The sequence below is a fragment of the Ahaetulla prasina genome, chromosome 7 (assembly GCF_028640845.1).
Source record: "Ahaetulla prasina isolate Xishuangbanna chromosome 7, ASM2864084v1, whole genome shotgun sequence".
NCBI lineage: Eukaryota > Metazoa > Chordata > Lepidosauria > Squamata > Colubridae > Ahaetulla > Ahaetulla prasina.
This window is the reverse complement of record NC_080545.1, coordinates 120606-135572: the sequence shown is the minus strand read 5'-3', so window position 1 is coordinate 135572 and position 14967 is coordinate 120606. Positions and strand designations below refer to the sequence as shown.

Below are 14967 nucleotides of genomic sequence, written 5' to 3'. Positions count from 1 at the left end.
CGTAAGGATACAAGCCACAAAGTTACAGTCATAAGTGGAAGGAGTCCTTGGTTGATGGGATTCATTTGACTTTTGAATTATATATTCATATCTTAACCATGTGTAATGCCTGGGTAAAAGGACAAAAATTGTCCAAAGTGGGTATTCAGTTTATTCTTTTGCTCCACTATGTAATCTCCTCAAGAAACAGTGGAAGAGTTTCTCTGCCTGCTGAAGTCATGGGGGTGTTGTTCACCGAGGGTTTTGAAATGAAGATTGGAAAGCCGTTGGCCTGGGATAGTGTGAGGTTTTCCTGATCTTGAAAACCTTCAAGATTCCTTCCAATCTAGGATTCTTTGAAGATGAGAATTTTCTCAGGTTAGGTAATATTCAACTGTTTTGGATTTTTGCTGGTCCTACTAATACTAATGTAGCCACTATAACAATCACTGCTAATAAAATTCATCAGCCCCAGCATGAAATGTCATATATAATCTTGCATCACCTACCTGTCACCTATCACCAATACTCTCAAGTTAGAAAATGGCCTCTGCATGTGAAGGATGGGAAATGAGAAGGACATCTTTATTTGAATTAAAACATTGAATTCATTTTCTTGTTTTGGTTTCCAATATTCAGATGTCATCGCATTAGGTTGACTTTGCTTATATCATGATATCTTTACAGATCTGCTCCATCCGATGGCAGTGATCACCCAAAGCAGCAGGGCAAGCCACCAGATCCTCAGGGCAAGCCACCAGATCCTCAGGGCAAGCCACCAGATCCTGGGCCCCCTACACTAAGTAAAAGCAAAACAGCTGATACCCTGAAAACAGAGCAACAGGTCCCTGGAAGAAGCACATCGTCCATGAGTTTGAGAGAGTCTAAATCAAAGACTGATTTAAAAGATGACCAGAAGCCAACTATGAGGCCCAGCTTTCTCTCAGATACCAACCCATTTGGCGCAGTCACATCAGTTGTAAATAAATTCAATCCTTTCGATTTGATATCTGACTCGGATACAAACCAGAATGAAGGCTCCAAGAAAGTGAAGCCTACCCAAAAGGATCAGGATAGATCTGAGCAACAAGAGGGGCTCTCCAGGCAACCTCTGCAGCATTCATCTCCCAAGCCAAGCAGTCCACAACATGGGCCCATCAAGCCGGCCCCACAAAAAGCAGGACCTCCCAAGCAGGCACCACAGCAGCAACTACAAGCAGGAATGCCTAAGCAAAGCCAGAAACCAGGCTCTGGCCAAACAACAGAAGAAACAAAACAGGGTCCAGGACCACCCACCTCTCTGTTCCTAAAACAAGAATCTACGAAACCTGCAAAATCTTACCCACAACAGTTGGGAGCTGAAAAGCCGCCTAGTGTGGGCCTTGCTAAAACAGCCTCCCAGTCCCCTGTTCTCAAAAAACCAACACCCCAGCAGGGAGCGCCTCCTTCTAAGCAGAAAGCTCAGCAGCCGGAAGGCCCTGCAAAGGCCGAAACAGCAACCTCCAGTAAGCAACCATTGCAACGTTCGGCTGGTCCTGCAAAAGCAGCCCTTCCCCAGCCTGGAGGACCTGGGAAGCAACCCTCTCAGCAGCCTGGGCTCCCCGCAAAGCCTCCCGCCCAACAGGGTGAGCCTACGGTTCAATCCCAGCGACAAGCAGGGCCGACAAAACCTGACCATCCACTGTCTGGGGCTTCCCAGCAGCAACATGGAATTCCCTCACAACCCGGATTACAAGCCACAAAGAAAACGTTTTGCCCGCTTTGCACAAACACTGAACTCCTCCTGCATGTTCCCGAGAAGGCCAATTATAACACCTGCACCCAGTGTCAAACTGTAGTCTGCAGTTTATGCGGCTTTGATCCTAATCCTCATATAACAGAGGTAAGTACGGTACATTTAAGATATAAATGTATGGTCCCATTAAAAAAACCACATTATTGAAGTTGTCAGACAAGTTGAGAATTTATCAGCATACAATTAGTATTTGTCAGCTGTCGGTCTGCTCCCCATGATCAGCAGGTTTCTGGAATATCATGGAAGCTTCTTCAGGGTTTCTCCATAACAAGACTGATCATGGCAAGCTGCCTAAAATTGCTGTCCTTGTCTGATCGTTCAAAGAGAAAGCTGGTCACCCTCTCTGGCTGCTTGGGATGGGTTGACTGGACATGCTGGCCTTGGTGTCCCGTCTGACTTGGAAGCTGCTGTAGCTGTTGCATTTTTATTTTGGCAAGTGATTTCTTTATTCATACAAGTTATAGATTCTAAATATTCCCAGTTTTCCCAATAATGATTAAAATGACATATTTGAGTTTAATTTTACTTACCAGAAGGATAGAAAGACATGAGGTGTAATAAGCAGCCTTAGCCTAAGCTGGATTTGATGAGAATTCCTTCTTTGGGTTGTCTGGCATTGCCTACCCCAAAGGGAACACAAGGACAGATGACGTATGCAGGTATAAGTATCTCTATCAAAGCACATTCATTCAGCAAGACGGCATATTAACTTTTATGTTTACATTACCCACCTTAGATTCCTTGTACCATAGTTTAGAATACAAAAGAAAAACAAGGATTAAAAACAACAATTAAAAATGTAATACAAGCAGCAGCTGATGATAAGTCACCCAAGCTGAAAGCTGACCAGTTTGAAATATATGACATAATTGAATAGTCCAGGATGGGCCCAATCTGCAGACTACCTTAACTTGTTTCTGCTGCCTCAAAGTATCTAGGGTTAGATCTGATAAAAGGAAGTTGACATAAAATATGTGGGTGGAAATTTCAGAGGGAGTGATCCAAGCTCAGAAGGCTGGGAGCCGCTGAGCAATGGAAGAGTCGTAAGGCTGTGGATGCTCCATCGCTGGAGGCTTTCCAGACTGGACCACCCTTTATCCAGAATGGCCTGGGGATACCTGCCCTGGGCAAGAGTCAGCAGAAGGAGTCAGCCCTAGGATTCCCTACTGTCCAGGTCCGTCTATATTAACCAGCAAATGCTGGGGGGCCCTTGTAGAAAACCCAAAACGACAATATGTGGGACATCTTTAAATGAGCCAAAGCAAAGGCATAGAGTCGCTAAATCCAAGGGATTGCGTTAGCTGTTCTCCCTAAGCGCTGGACTGAGGAGGCACACTCTGAAGTGAGTTTGATGAGACTGGCAGCCATGGAAGCATGTATAACTCTGTAATCTGAATGGGATTTTTATTTCTTTTTCAGTTAAATCACAGAACATCTATTTTTTCATTCATCTTAGCTGCTCTCCATGGATTCTCTTTTCAAGTCTGTCTGTGCCCACTGAATGCTGGCCTCTAAGGCGGGGCAGGGGCTTCACCGCTGGCGCAAGACACTTGATGTCATGTATATGCAGGGGATATTTTGAATTTAATGTCACATGTATATATTTATTTAGAAAATTTATATTGGTGCCTACTCACACATGGTGACTCAAGGCGGCTTACAAGGATATAAAATCCCACATAAAAGAAACAAAAAGAATAAAAAGAAAAATAATAAAATAATAAGCCCACCCACCCAGCCCAGCAATAACACTCATTCACACTAGCCAATTAATGGGCTCCATCCCGCTCTGGGTTGCCCAGGCCCACTGGCAGAACAAGGTCTTCAGGGCCTTCCAAAAGAGTGTCAGAGTGGGGGCCATTCTAATCTCCAGGCGGGTCCCACCACAAGTATCTCCCTCGGGGTTGTGACCCATTTTATTTATTTATTTATTATTTATTTATTATTTAGATTTTTATACCGCCCTTCTCCCGAAGGACTCAGGGCGGTGTACAGCCAGAATAAAAACAGTACAATATACAAATTAAGACAAAAGTTAAAATAACATATTCTATAAATGGCCGAAAATTTAAAACCGTCAAATTTGACCCATAAAATTCATAAAAATACCCCAATTAAAATTATTAAAATTCAAAAAGTTTGAAAATTAAGCCAGTCCCGCTTGGATAAACAAGTCATTTTCAATTCACGGTGAAGCACCCACAGCATTCCTTGCCTCCGTGCTTTAGTGGGTTGGGTAGATGTGACCCGCAAGAGAGACAGCCTGGTCCCAAGCCATGAAGGGCTTTAAAGGTGACAACCAGCACCTTGAATTGCACCTGGAAGCAAATACATATTTCATACACGTATAGGTACTTACAAAGTTTAAATAGATTCTTATAATGGTCCCTATTTTTCTGTGCCCATACCAGCTTTAAATTTTAATTTTAGTAGGACTTTGAGGTACCATTACGTTTGCTTAAAAATCATGACGGCCTGTCATTGATGCCGTCATCAATGCGGATTGCACAAGGTCATCACAGTGGTTTCCAGAAATGAAATCTTGTTAAATAATTAAGGAAATTTTTTAAAAAAACTGTCCATTTCAGGTATTATACTGTAATAGGAGGGAATAAATAATCTGGCTTTTTTTCTAGGGTGGAAGTAATCTTAAATTCAATACTTTCTAGCTCTATTGTTTGCGGATCTGCTCCAAATTCCTTTTGGATATACTGTGCATTTTTCTGTGAAGTTGGATAAGGTCCTGTCATCTGGCTCGACTTTCTTCCCACTCTTAATTTTATACGGTACAAGTACTACCTTTGTATATCCATGCCCAAGTTCTTTGGGTTGTTTATACATCTTTCTTCCAAGGTTCATATTAGGCGTTTGCATGTAATAAGTCTGTAGAGCCCTGCAGGACAATTATCTTTGTAAAATAAAATTTATGTGTTCATCTACCTGCATATAAGTAAAATTACAACTAATGTGTTAGCAAAAAGTACTTTAATGTGTCATGCATTTAAAACTGAAGAGAATTTAAAAGAAAATCTACTTGTCAGTAATATCTCTCTATCTGAATGTAACATTTACTGGTAATTGTAACACCAAAAATACACAGATCCAACAAAACATTACTAAACCCTTGTCAGCATTTAGCTCTTCATCACAGCAGTTATCCTCTTGCTAATTTTTGTTGTCTGCCGTGTAATAAGGCTCCTGCACCCCACTGATTTGTAAAATGAGAACTCAACTGTGGCTAAGATACATTCTTATCAACCCCATTTTGACTGGCCTGTTCCTTTTGAATAATATATATAATATAACAACAGAGTTGGAAGGGACCTTGGAGGCCTTCTAGTCCAACCCCCTGCCCAGGCAGGAAACTACACCATCTCAGACAGATGGTTATCCAACATTTTCTTAAAAATTTCCAGTGTTGGAGCATTCACAACTTCTGCAGGCAAGTTGTTCCACTTATTAATTGTTCTAACTGTCAGGAAATTTCTCCTTAGTTCTAAGTTGCTTCTTTCCTTGATCAGTTTCCACCCATTGCTTCTTGTTCTACCCTCAGCTTTGGAGAACATCCCAACTCCCTCTTCTTTGTGGCAACCCCTGAGATATTGGAACACTGCTATCATGTCTCCCCTAGTCCTTTTTATTAAACTAGACATACCAAGTTCCTGCAACCGTTCTTCATATGTTTTAGCCTCCAGTCCCCTAATCATCTTTGTTGCTCTTCTCTGCACTCTTTCTAGAGTCTCAGCATCTTTTTTACATTGCGGCGACCAAAATTGAATGCAGTATTCCAAGTGTGGCCTTACCAAGGCATTATAAAGTGGCACTAACACTTCACGTGATCTTGACTCTATCCCTCTGTTTATGCAGCCCAGAACTGTGTTGACTTTTTTGGCAGCTGCTGCATAAAGGGTATCCTTGAATCCTTGCATTCTATCCATGAGTTTCATCTGACCAGGTTTTGGTAATGCCTACTAAATCATATCTATCTTCCATTACTAAGTCTCCTAGCTCCAGTTAGTTCTGGCTATGCTGAGCGGTTCTATAGAGGCAGCTGAACCCGTGGCCGTCTCATGTGGCCTGTTCTTTCCTGCACTTACTTGATCATTGTGGGATTCCTTCTCATCCTGAATGTGCCTCCGAGTCCCATTCTCAGATTCCTTGGTGGTTCACCATTTCTTGGGCTTCCTTCCCCTTCTTGCGCAGCCTCCAAATTAAAGCTCTTAAAATCAGCCCCTTACAAAGACATATTTCCCAGATTTAGTTAGAGGCAGCCAAGTTCTTGCCAAGAGTCTCTCATCTCAGAAACGGGTCCCATTATTAAAGAGTCCTCAAACCATTTTTATTTCTGTTTTATCAGTTCATTATTTCAAACAAATCTCTTAAGGCATCTCTATGTAATTGTATCATCGCTATCAAAATTCACATCATTTTTCTTCACCCAAGCAAATTGCACGTCAAATCTGCATCCCCAAAGATAGCAAATTCAGATCTTCATCAGCACCAGTATTAATGTTGCCTGGCAACCATGAGTTGCTGGTGTAACAGAGTCACATGATTTGAGATGTTTTCTAGGGAATACACCGGCAGGAAGTGTGGCTGATTCCATTTTAGGTCAGACAGGCTAATCCTCTCTCAGAAGGCCATAATATTATACTTTATCTGACACAACAGAAGATAAGTGTCCTTCGGCAGTATATTTGGTATATACTCTGATTAGATTTTTTTTTCTAATTTTCCATGTGTAAGAGTGGGTGACAAGAGGAGGCGATGTGATGCTCTTTCTGTTAGAACTTGTACAATCACTTACTTGTTGTGGTAGCTAGCCTAATGGGAGTTCAGTGTATATGTGTACACTCACATGCATACATAAAATACCTCAGCTGATGCCTGATATGTATACAGGGTGTACACGGGGCTTCTTTATGCGTATAAGCAATGTTAAGATAATGCATTTTGCTTCAATAATCTTTAAAATTTGAACTCCTCAGTTCTTCCACAAAAGTATTTGAAAGAAATTATATGCCAAAAGTGAAGAGTTTACTGGGATTTTTTTATGAGTCTGATGGCCCAAACCTTGAATCAATATTGCTTTACTTACAAGTTTCTCATGTATATTAAACTACTCACTTACTTACAAGTGAGATTTTTCATTTAAAAATCAGAAACAGATGCTGCAAGCCTTCAAAAAATAAAGTATGCATGTAGCTTAAATTTCAATGAGTTCCTGATTGTAATATGGAAAAGCTACTTGATGTGTACATTTCTGCTCCCTTAACCAGTAGAGCATGCTGCCACATGAAATATATAAATTAAGTAATGTTACAAAAGGATAACGTTTTAAATAGTATAAGACAGGTCTCCTTGGCTAGGCAGAATGGCTGTAACTGACTGTGGTATCACAACCTAATTTCTTCCACTGGGGTTTTCTTGCTATGCTGTAACAACAAAGCTCTGCATAATGAACCAAAAACTTAGGGAGTCTCCAATTGCAGACTGATTCTTCAGAGTGCTGAAAATCTCACTGCCTAAGCAAACATTAGAAGGTTCACATTGCTGCTGCTGACCTACCTCCCGCTCATTTATCTTCACCCTTACATCTAAAAAGGAAACGGGTCATCGCATTTGATTTCTCCTTCGTACCTGCCAATCTCCACCTCCCCTTTGAAGGGTTGTGGACCTGCCAAACCAGATTAATATAATCTAGTTACATCATTTATCTTGCATTAATAGTTACTAGGAAACAGCAGGTCTGTGGGAGCTCTAGGTCTCATGGATCTCACATACACAGTGTATTAATTGTGAAGGTAAAGAGATAATAGGGACATTGAGTTGAGCCCTAAGAAATTGTTTTGGACTTCACCTTTCTGCTCTTTGTTTAATATATTTATAAAATTTCTGTCATGCTTCTATCTAAAAATAGAAGTTGTCAAGGAAATACTCCCTGCCTGATCAGAGTGAAAGATTAATGAGTATCGGCATGTCTATGCGTGCATGAATACATACATACATACATACATACATACATACATACATACATACATACATACATATATATATATATATATATATATATATATATATATATATTCTTAATGAGAAACAGAAAAATTATAAATAATCATATTCAGTATTTTGCTTTGAAATCTAATTGATAAAATATTGTTAATATAGCTAAGAAATTATTTCAAAGTTTTTATATACTTATCTTTAAATATAGATTTTTTTCCTTCAAAGTTCTTTGCTAGTGATTCAATGAAGCTAGGGATCTAGTGAGAATCTACTGGATATAGTTTTCCAGTGTTTTGTAGTAAACCTGGTACCTAACAATGGGAACTGAATCAGTTTCTCATTCGTTACGTGCATTTCTGTACTCCAGTGATCTATAATAATGAAAATTAATGTTATCACATGGTCAGAACCGTTAATAAAAATAAAAGTAAAGCTTATCATATAGCTGGAAGTGACTTCATGGGTCATCCAGTCCAACCCACTGATCTATGGTAAAGCATTTCAGAAAAATTGCTATTCAATCTTTCCTGAGGTGACCTGGTTGACAGTGCATAAAGTCAGAAATTTCCTCCTAATTTCCGTTCTGCTCCATAATTTCATGCTATCACAATAAGCCTCTTCAATTGCAGAAAATCAACTCTTCCCTTTAAATGGCAGTTGCTTAAATATCCGAAGATTTTTGTCCTGTTTCCCTTCATCCGTTTCTTCTGCCTTTGCTTATACCTTCCTCTGAGTCCTGTCGTCCCCTTGGGAACTTCTCTGGCCAGGTGAAGCCATTTTAAATCTCATAATAACCTTAAAAGTCTTGACTCAGACTATGGATGGTACATCAACAGCAGAATTGAAAGGCTTCCAGTGGCTCCGTGTGTGTTGGAGACGGTCCTTTCGGACTGCCGCCCCCGTGATTCTGTTAAAGCCGCTCAGACAACGCAAATCAGCTGTCTGGCAGCTTGAAAACCTTTCCCTCAGAAGAGGGAAAGGTGAGCAGCCGGGTGACGGTAGAGCTCCCCAAGAGCTCCAAGAATAACTCCTGGGGCTTGAAGGGTGAGAGCTTCCTGTTTAGGACATCTCGATCTTCGAAAGGTATTTGAGAAGAAGAAAAATGGCAGATTTCATTAATGAGGCATGAAAACGAAACTTAAGGAAGTCTTTGTTAACATCGTTAGCACCTTGTTAACTTTGCTTAAATTTGATGGATTTTATATTTAAGTGAAGAAATCTTAAAGAGAAAAGCCGAAGGTTTATAGAACTGATTTACCCATTTCAAATAAGTTGCTTGAAAAGATTTGACTTTGTTGCAATTTATAAAGTTAAAGTAAGATGGCTTCTAAACAAATACAGCCTGCTGATTCTAAGGGAGCTGCCTCACTAGTTCAAATACACAAACTATAAGAGGAGTTGAAAGAATTTCTGAAGGCTCAAATTTCTGCTCGAGACAAAAAACTTAAGGAAATGTGCCAGCTGGACTAACAGTAAATTATATGGGAGGGAAGTATTGTCTTAACACAGTTACTAAAGCAAGAGCTTTTTATGTTGAGGTATCGAAGGCTGGAAGTTTACCAGATTCAGAAGTTAAGGTGGGAGGAGAAATGGAAATGGTTAAAAAAGGGGAGAAGGAAGTAAAGCAAACACAATTTGAAATTGGGGCTGTAACTTTGGGAGAAGAAATACAGAAAATAGCAGAGGAGGAGCAAAGGATGGTAATCTTTAAAAAAGAACAAGGAGTAAAGAAGCAACATTGTCAGATGAAAAGTGTTTCCTTTTACGGGAAAGGGTAAACTGTAAGTAAAAATGTCTGAACATAAAAGAAATAGAAAGGATAATGTGCATTTGTTTGAGTCTGTAAGTCAAATGTGGGTGTATTATATTTATGCTGTTATTATATATGGTGGATTTATCTATTTTGGATAAAAATTGAAAGTAAAGAAGGATAATTTAAATTCCTTGTTTATATAATGTTTTATAGATGGTATTTGGAAATTAAGTTGGGGTGTATTTGTTTTAATTTGCAAGTAAAATGAGGGAGATATATTTTATTTTATTAATGGTGGATTTAGTTACTTTGGATGAAAATTGATGTTGGGTTTAAAAGTGTTGGGGGAAAAAAATTAAAATAAAAATTAAAACAGAAAGGGAGTTGCTTAAGGTTAAAATGTTAAAATGGTTATAAAATATTTGTAATTTATTGTGATGATGCTAGTGTAATATTGGAAGATGGATTATATATTTGTTATCAAAGACTAGAGGTTAAAAATATTGAACTTGTTGGAAACTTCAAAGTACCAGACTGAAAACCCACAAGAAAATATACCGGAATGAGGAAGATGGACTGACTATATTTAGAACAATTATTGGATGAAGAAACATCAAATATTTTACGAATGAATATTTCCTTCTTTTTTTGTTTTTCTTTATGGAGAAGGAGAGTTGAGGTTTTAGGGGAGGGATGGGAATTTATGGACAATTAGGGTATTCTAGTTTATGATTGTCAGATCGTATACCTTGTATTCTGCTCTGGGAAGTCTGGGGTGGGTGTGGGTGGAGGGGGTTGATGATGGGTGGGGGGGGAATGTAATGGGGAAAAAATATTGTAAAACTTTTTTAATAAAAAAAAATAGCAGAATTGAAAGATCGTTATGATTTTTCAATCAAAACAACAAAATGTTTTCTTCAAACCATTTTGACTTTAAAAAATGATTCCAAATGATTCTATTTCCACCAAAAAAGTTAAGATGGACCATGCATTTGCAATCAACCAGCACAAATATAACAAGGTAATAATTTAAATGTAGTTTTGATGCTTTTAAAGACGTGATTTAGAAAACAGATCAGAAATGGTAAGATATCATAAAGTAGCTAATGGTCACAGGACTTGTGAGAGAACTCTTATTAAAATGTATCTGGAAATTTAAGAAGGGAAAGTAAGAAAGTAATAAGAAAGCAAAAAAATAAACCCAGTCAGTCCTTCAAATAATACAAAGTGAATCTTTTGATACCGAGAATATAATTCTGTCTTGATGTTTTGTTTTGTTTTGTTTTTTAATTATGCATCCAGATTAAAGAATGGTTATGTTTAACCTGCCAGATGCAAAGAGCTTTAGGTGAGGACTTAGCTCCTGCTCACGGCTCTGGACCTTCGATACCCAAGCAAGAAACTCCAGCCAAAGCAGCTTCTCAACCACAGCCAGCTATGAAGAGGAAAGAAACTGCGCTAAAACATGATGCAACCAAGTCCTTGGAGCAGAAAAAGCCACCAACGCAAACAAAGCAGGCTACTCTGCCCAGTTCTTCTCCTGTAAAAGCAGAGGCTCTTCCTGTTGAACCCAAGCTGGCAGAATCTACCCTAAAGTCCGTCCAGGCCAAGCTGTCACGAAGTGAGGATAAACAGAAGCAGTCTAGTCCTCAGAAACTCACAAGCGATGCCACAACTAAACCTTCACAATTGGATTCCAAACAAAATGGCTCCAAGCCTTTACTCACTCAACATAAAGCGGAACACCTTCAGAAGTCAGAAGATGACAACCTACCACAGGACCAACATGCACCTGTTGATAAAATTTCCACTCCAGATTGCAAAACTTTATCTCAAGGGTCTTCTCAAAAGTCTGAAACAGAACTTAGTTCTCAGCTTGAAACCGATTTACAGGCTAAGGTCCAAAAGGAAGCTGAAACAGCAGGAGTAAAAGAATCTTCTATGAAAATCCAGCCCCAGATGAATCCCAAACCAGATGCCAAATCGACTCCAAAAAGTCAACAAGCCTCAATGGGCGCGAAGCCCAGCCAAGCCCGACCTCAGGTTCAAGCCCAACCACCTCTGAAAGCACCGGAACAAGCCAAGCGTTTCGGCCTTTCCGCAGGAGGTGATGTTCCCAAGTCACTTCCTGCAGCTCCTCCAGAAACGGTTACCGGGAAGCTGTTTGGATTTGGGGCTTCCATTTTCAGCCAGGCTTCCAATTTGATCACAACATCAGGCCAGCCAGGAGCTCAGACACCGGGACCTGCCCCTTCGACCCCCTCCAAGCAGCCCCCTCCCCCTGCCCTGCAAAAAGACCCCCCTCCACCATCTCCTAAGGGGACGCCTGCGAAGAAGGAAGCAAAGCCGCCTGTGGCAGAAAAAAGCTCCCCAAAGGAAGCCAGCCAGATGGAGACTGAGAAGAAGCTGTTGCCTGCCCAGGCCTCCCAGGTGCCGGGTGGGGCTGGGAGAGAAAAGAGGGTGGGGCCACCAGAAGCCCTCCAAAAGCCCCCGCCGGCCTCCCTGTGTCCTCTCTGCAAAACTAGCCTGAATGTGGGGTCTGCAGACCCCCCCAATTACAACAGGTGCACAGAGTGCAGGACTGTGGTATGCAGCCTCTGTGGATTTAATCCCACGCCCCACATCACAGAGGTAGGTAGGCGCAGCTCTCTTTTGCTCCAGTGTTGTTGTGATGCGTTGCTTTCCTCCCTCAATCCATGTGTATCAATTATTTGACCCCTTCCTAGTGTGAGGAAAATGACTCGGGGGGGGGGGGGGGGCTTGGTTAAAAGTTTATTGTGTACTAGGGGTGAAATCCAGCAGGTTCTGACAGGTTCTAGAGAGCTGGTAGCGGAAATTTTGAGCAGTTCAGAGAACTGGCAACTACCACCTTTGGGTGGGGTGGGGTGGGAATGGAGATTTTGCAGTATCCTTCCCCTGCCACGCCCACCAAGCCACACCACACCCACCAAGCCATGCCCACAGAACTGGTAGTAAAAAAAAATTGGATTTCAACACTGTTGTGTACCATATGCATGCTTTTTTTCCTAGCATTCATCCCCTATATTGCTTATATTTGCACAATGGAGCAAGTTTTAAGAAATTCATTGTCTTGGAATAAATTGCTGATGCTTTATATATCATAGTTTATAGTGTTGGAAAGGAAAGAGGAGCAAAGACCCCGCAATGAAAGCTACTTTTCCTTCGTTAAGAGAATTGTTAACACAAGACTGAGGTGAATTTAAGCTGCCTTGCATTTAGCGCAATCTCCCCTCCTATTTTGGGTTTCTACCAGTAACATTGGAAGAGAGTGGTCAAATGCCTTAGAAAAGATACTTCTTGGATATTTAATATCAAATACCCAAATACTAAAGGGATGCCATGCAAGTAAACGCAATCAGTCCTGTTCTAGGTTTTGTCCGTAATCTGCAGAATTGAAATGCTAAGAACCCATTTGTTATTTATAGACTTGTTGAAACTCACAGATGCTGCTGAATCACGTAGCTGAGGGAAGATCAGTCTTTCATAGTTCTCTGCACTTTATGTTCTGCCTCTCTTAAAAGCTTGTGGTAGATCTCTTGATAGATTTATTTTGTTACCATAAAAGATAATTGGACATGTAAGTTGTGATTTAACTTTGTTTCCTCATAAAAATGGTCTTCCAGCTGGCACTTAGTAAGGATGTACGTGACATTTGGGAGGAATTCTTCGAAGCTTTGAGCATTGGTGAGCCTTTGTGGTGCTGGAAAGAGCTGGCTGGAGCCACCAAATTTCAAGACCCTCTGCTTAGTTCCCAGACCTTATGCGTGCAGGGAATATTTATCTCAGTAGTTCTTCTTGCTTCCAATATAGTAGGTCTAGTTGGGTCCTCAAAGGAAAAAGCATAGGTCGGGAACTATTTATTTATTCATCATATTTACATAATTGCTCATCTCACAAAATGCAACCAGTACACAATTTAAAAAACAATAATATAAAAAACAAATCAGATTAAAAATTAATATTATAATTTTAAAAAGGCAATGAGAGAATGACAGCTATTAATAACAGTGGAGCAACCTCAACAGCTCACCATTCCTTTAGGGCCCCCAAGCCTGATGACATAGCTGTTGGCCCGCTTCTGGGTTCAATTATACATTCACACCCACAGTTGCCATAAATTAGCAATTTACTCAAGGTTGAGGAGATAACAACAGACGAGGAATGAAAACCAAAACAGATTCTCTGAAAGAAGCATGCCTGAGTGGTTTGCTTTTAATAGGAGCATGCAGAAGACTACTCAAAATCCAGTTCAGAGTTCCAAGAGTGCAAGTGTATTTAAGTCTAGGTCAGAGGACAGAAATTCACGATTCACCAACATTACACAAGAGTTAGATATTATACAGTTGATTTCAACAAGAGATTGTTGAATGTCTTGCCAGAAGGCAAGACAAGAACCAATGGTTGGAAACTAATCAAGGAGAGAAGCAACCTAGAATCAAGAAGATATTTCTTAATGGTGAGAACAATCTATCAGTGGAATGCCTTGCCTTTAGAAGTTGTGAGTTCCCCATCACTGGAGGTTTTCAAGAAGAGACTGGACAGCCACTTATCTGAAATGGTATAGACTCTCTTGCTTGTGCAGGGAGTTGGATTAGATGACCTCCAAGGTCCCTCCCAACTCTCTTATTCTATGTTCTACATTTATATTTACATTTGTGAAAATTCATTCTGATGAGACCATGGGTTAAAGCTGTCTCTTAAATGAGGCTGCAGCCAGCTACTTTTAATCAAGGAATTTACTGTACTTCCTAACTTGGCAAAGAGCCTCATAGAATTTCTTTGCTCTGCTCTTTGCTATGGTCACTAAGTGCTGCGGATGCAATAAGGGCAGAGAAGTATTGCTGGTTCTCCGCCTTATTGCCACAAGGTAGGCTTTGACAGCGGCTTTAATGCATTTCCAGTCGAATCCCAAGCGACACTCTACATGTCTCCCATTTCATTTTTCTCAACTCCTCCATAAACCTTGGGAAATGATGGCATCCACAAGAAGGTCACGTAGGCACGGTCCAACCCAGAGCCTCAGCTATCCTCTTCTTCCAAATGCTACCAGGACTTCGGATTGACAGTGCAGCAGCAGGAACAATCTGCAGCTCTTTCTGGGTTTCCTCTGGCTCCATCCGTGGCTGAGTTCCATAGCAAAGCAAGTGCCTCTCGGAGTATAGGACGGGTGCAGTCTGTCAGGGTCAGGCCCAGAGAGATCCAGTTGAGTCCAATCCTTTATTTCTTTACACCTTAGCAAACTGGAGCCGAACCTTCTAACCTACTAGACCAGTGATGGCGAACCTTTTCGGCACCGAGTGCCCAAACTGGAATGCACCCGTATGTACATGTGCACACCAGAGCGCTGGAAACATGAAGAGCAGCTGGCTGGTGCATATGCGTGTGCTGGCCAGATGATCTTCAGGTTTCT

At 40.8% G+C, this 14967-nt stretch overlaps 1 protein-coding gene across 4 annotated transcripts in view; it reads left to right on the top strand.

The window, feature by feature from the left end:
- Nucleotides 1-14967, top strand: part of PCLO (piccolo presynaptic cytomatrix protein) — a 132467-nt gene that overhangs the window by 8313 nt on the left and 109187 nt on the right. For all 4 annotated transcript variants that reach the window (XR_009156077.1, XM_058190792.1, XM_058190791.1 and 1 more), the window contains exons 2-3: nt 667-1861; nt 10839-12167. Coding sequence is in view for 3 of the 4 variants with exons in the window: in XM_058190792.1 (XP_058046775.1) it covers nt 667-1861; nt 10839-12167 (2524 nt within the window). In the remaining variant the exon portion in view is untranslated. The remainder of the gene's footprint in view (nt 1-666; nt 1862-10838; nt 12168-14967) is intronic.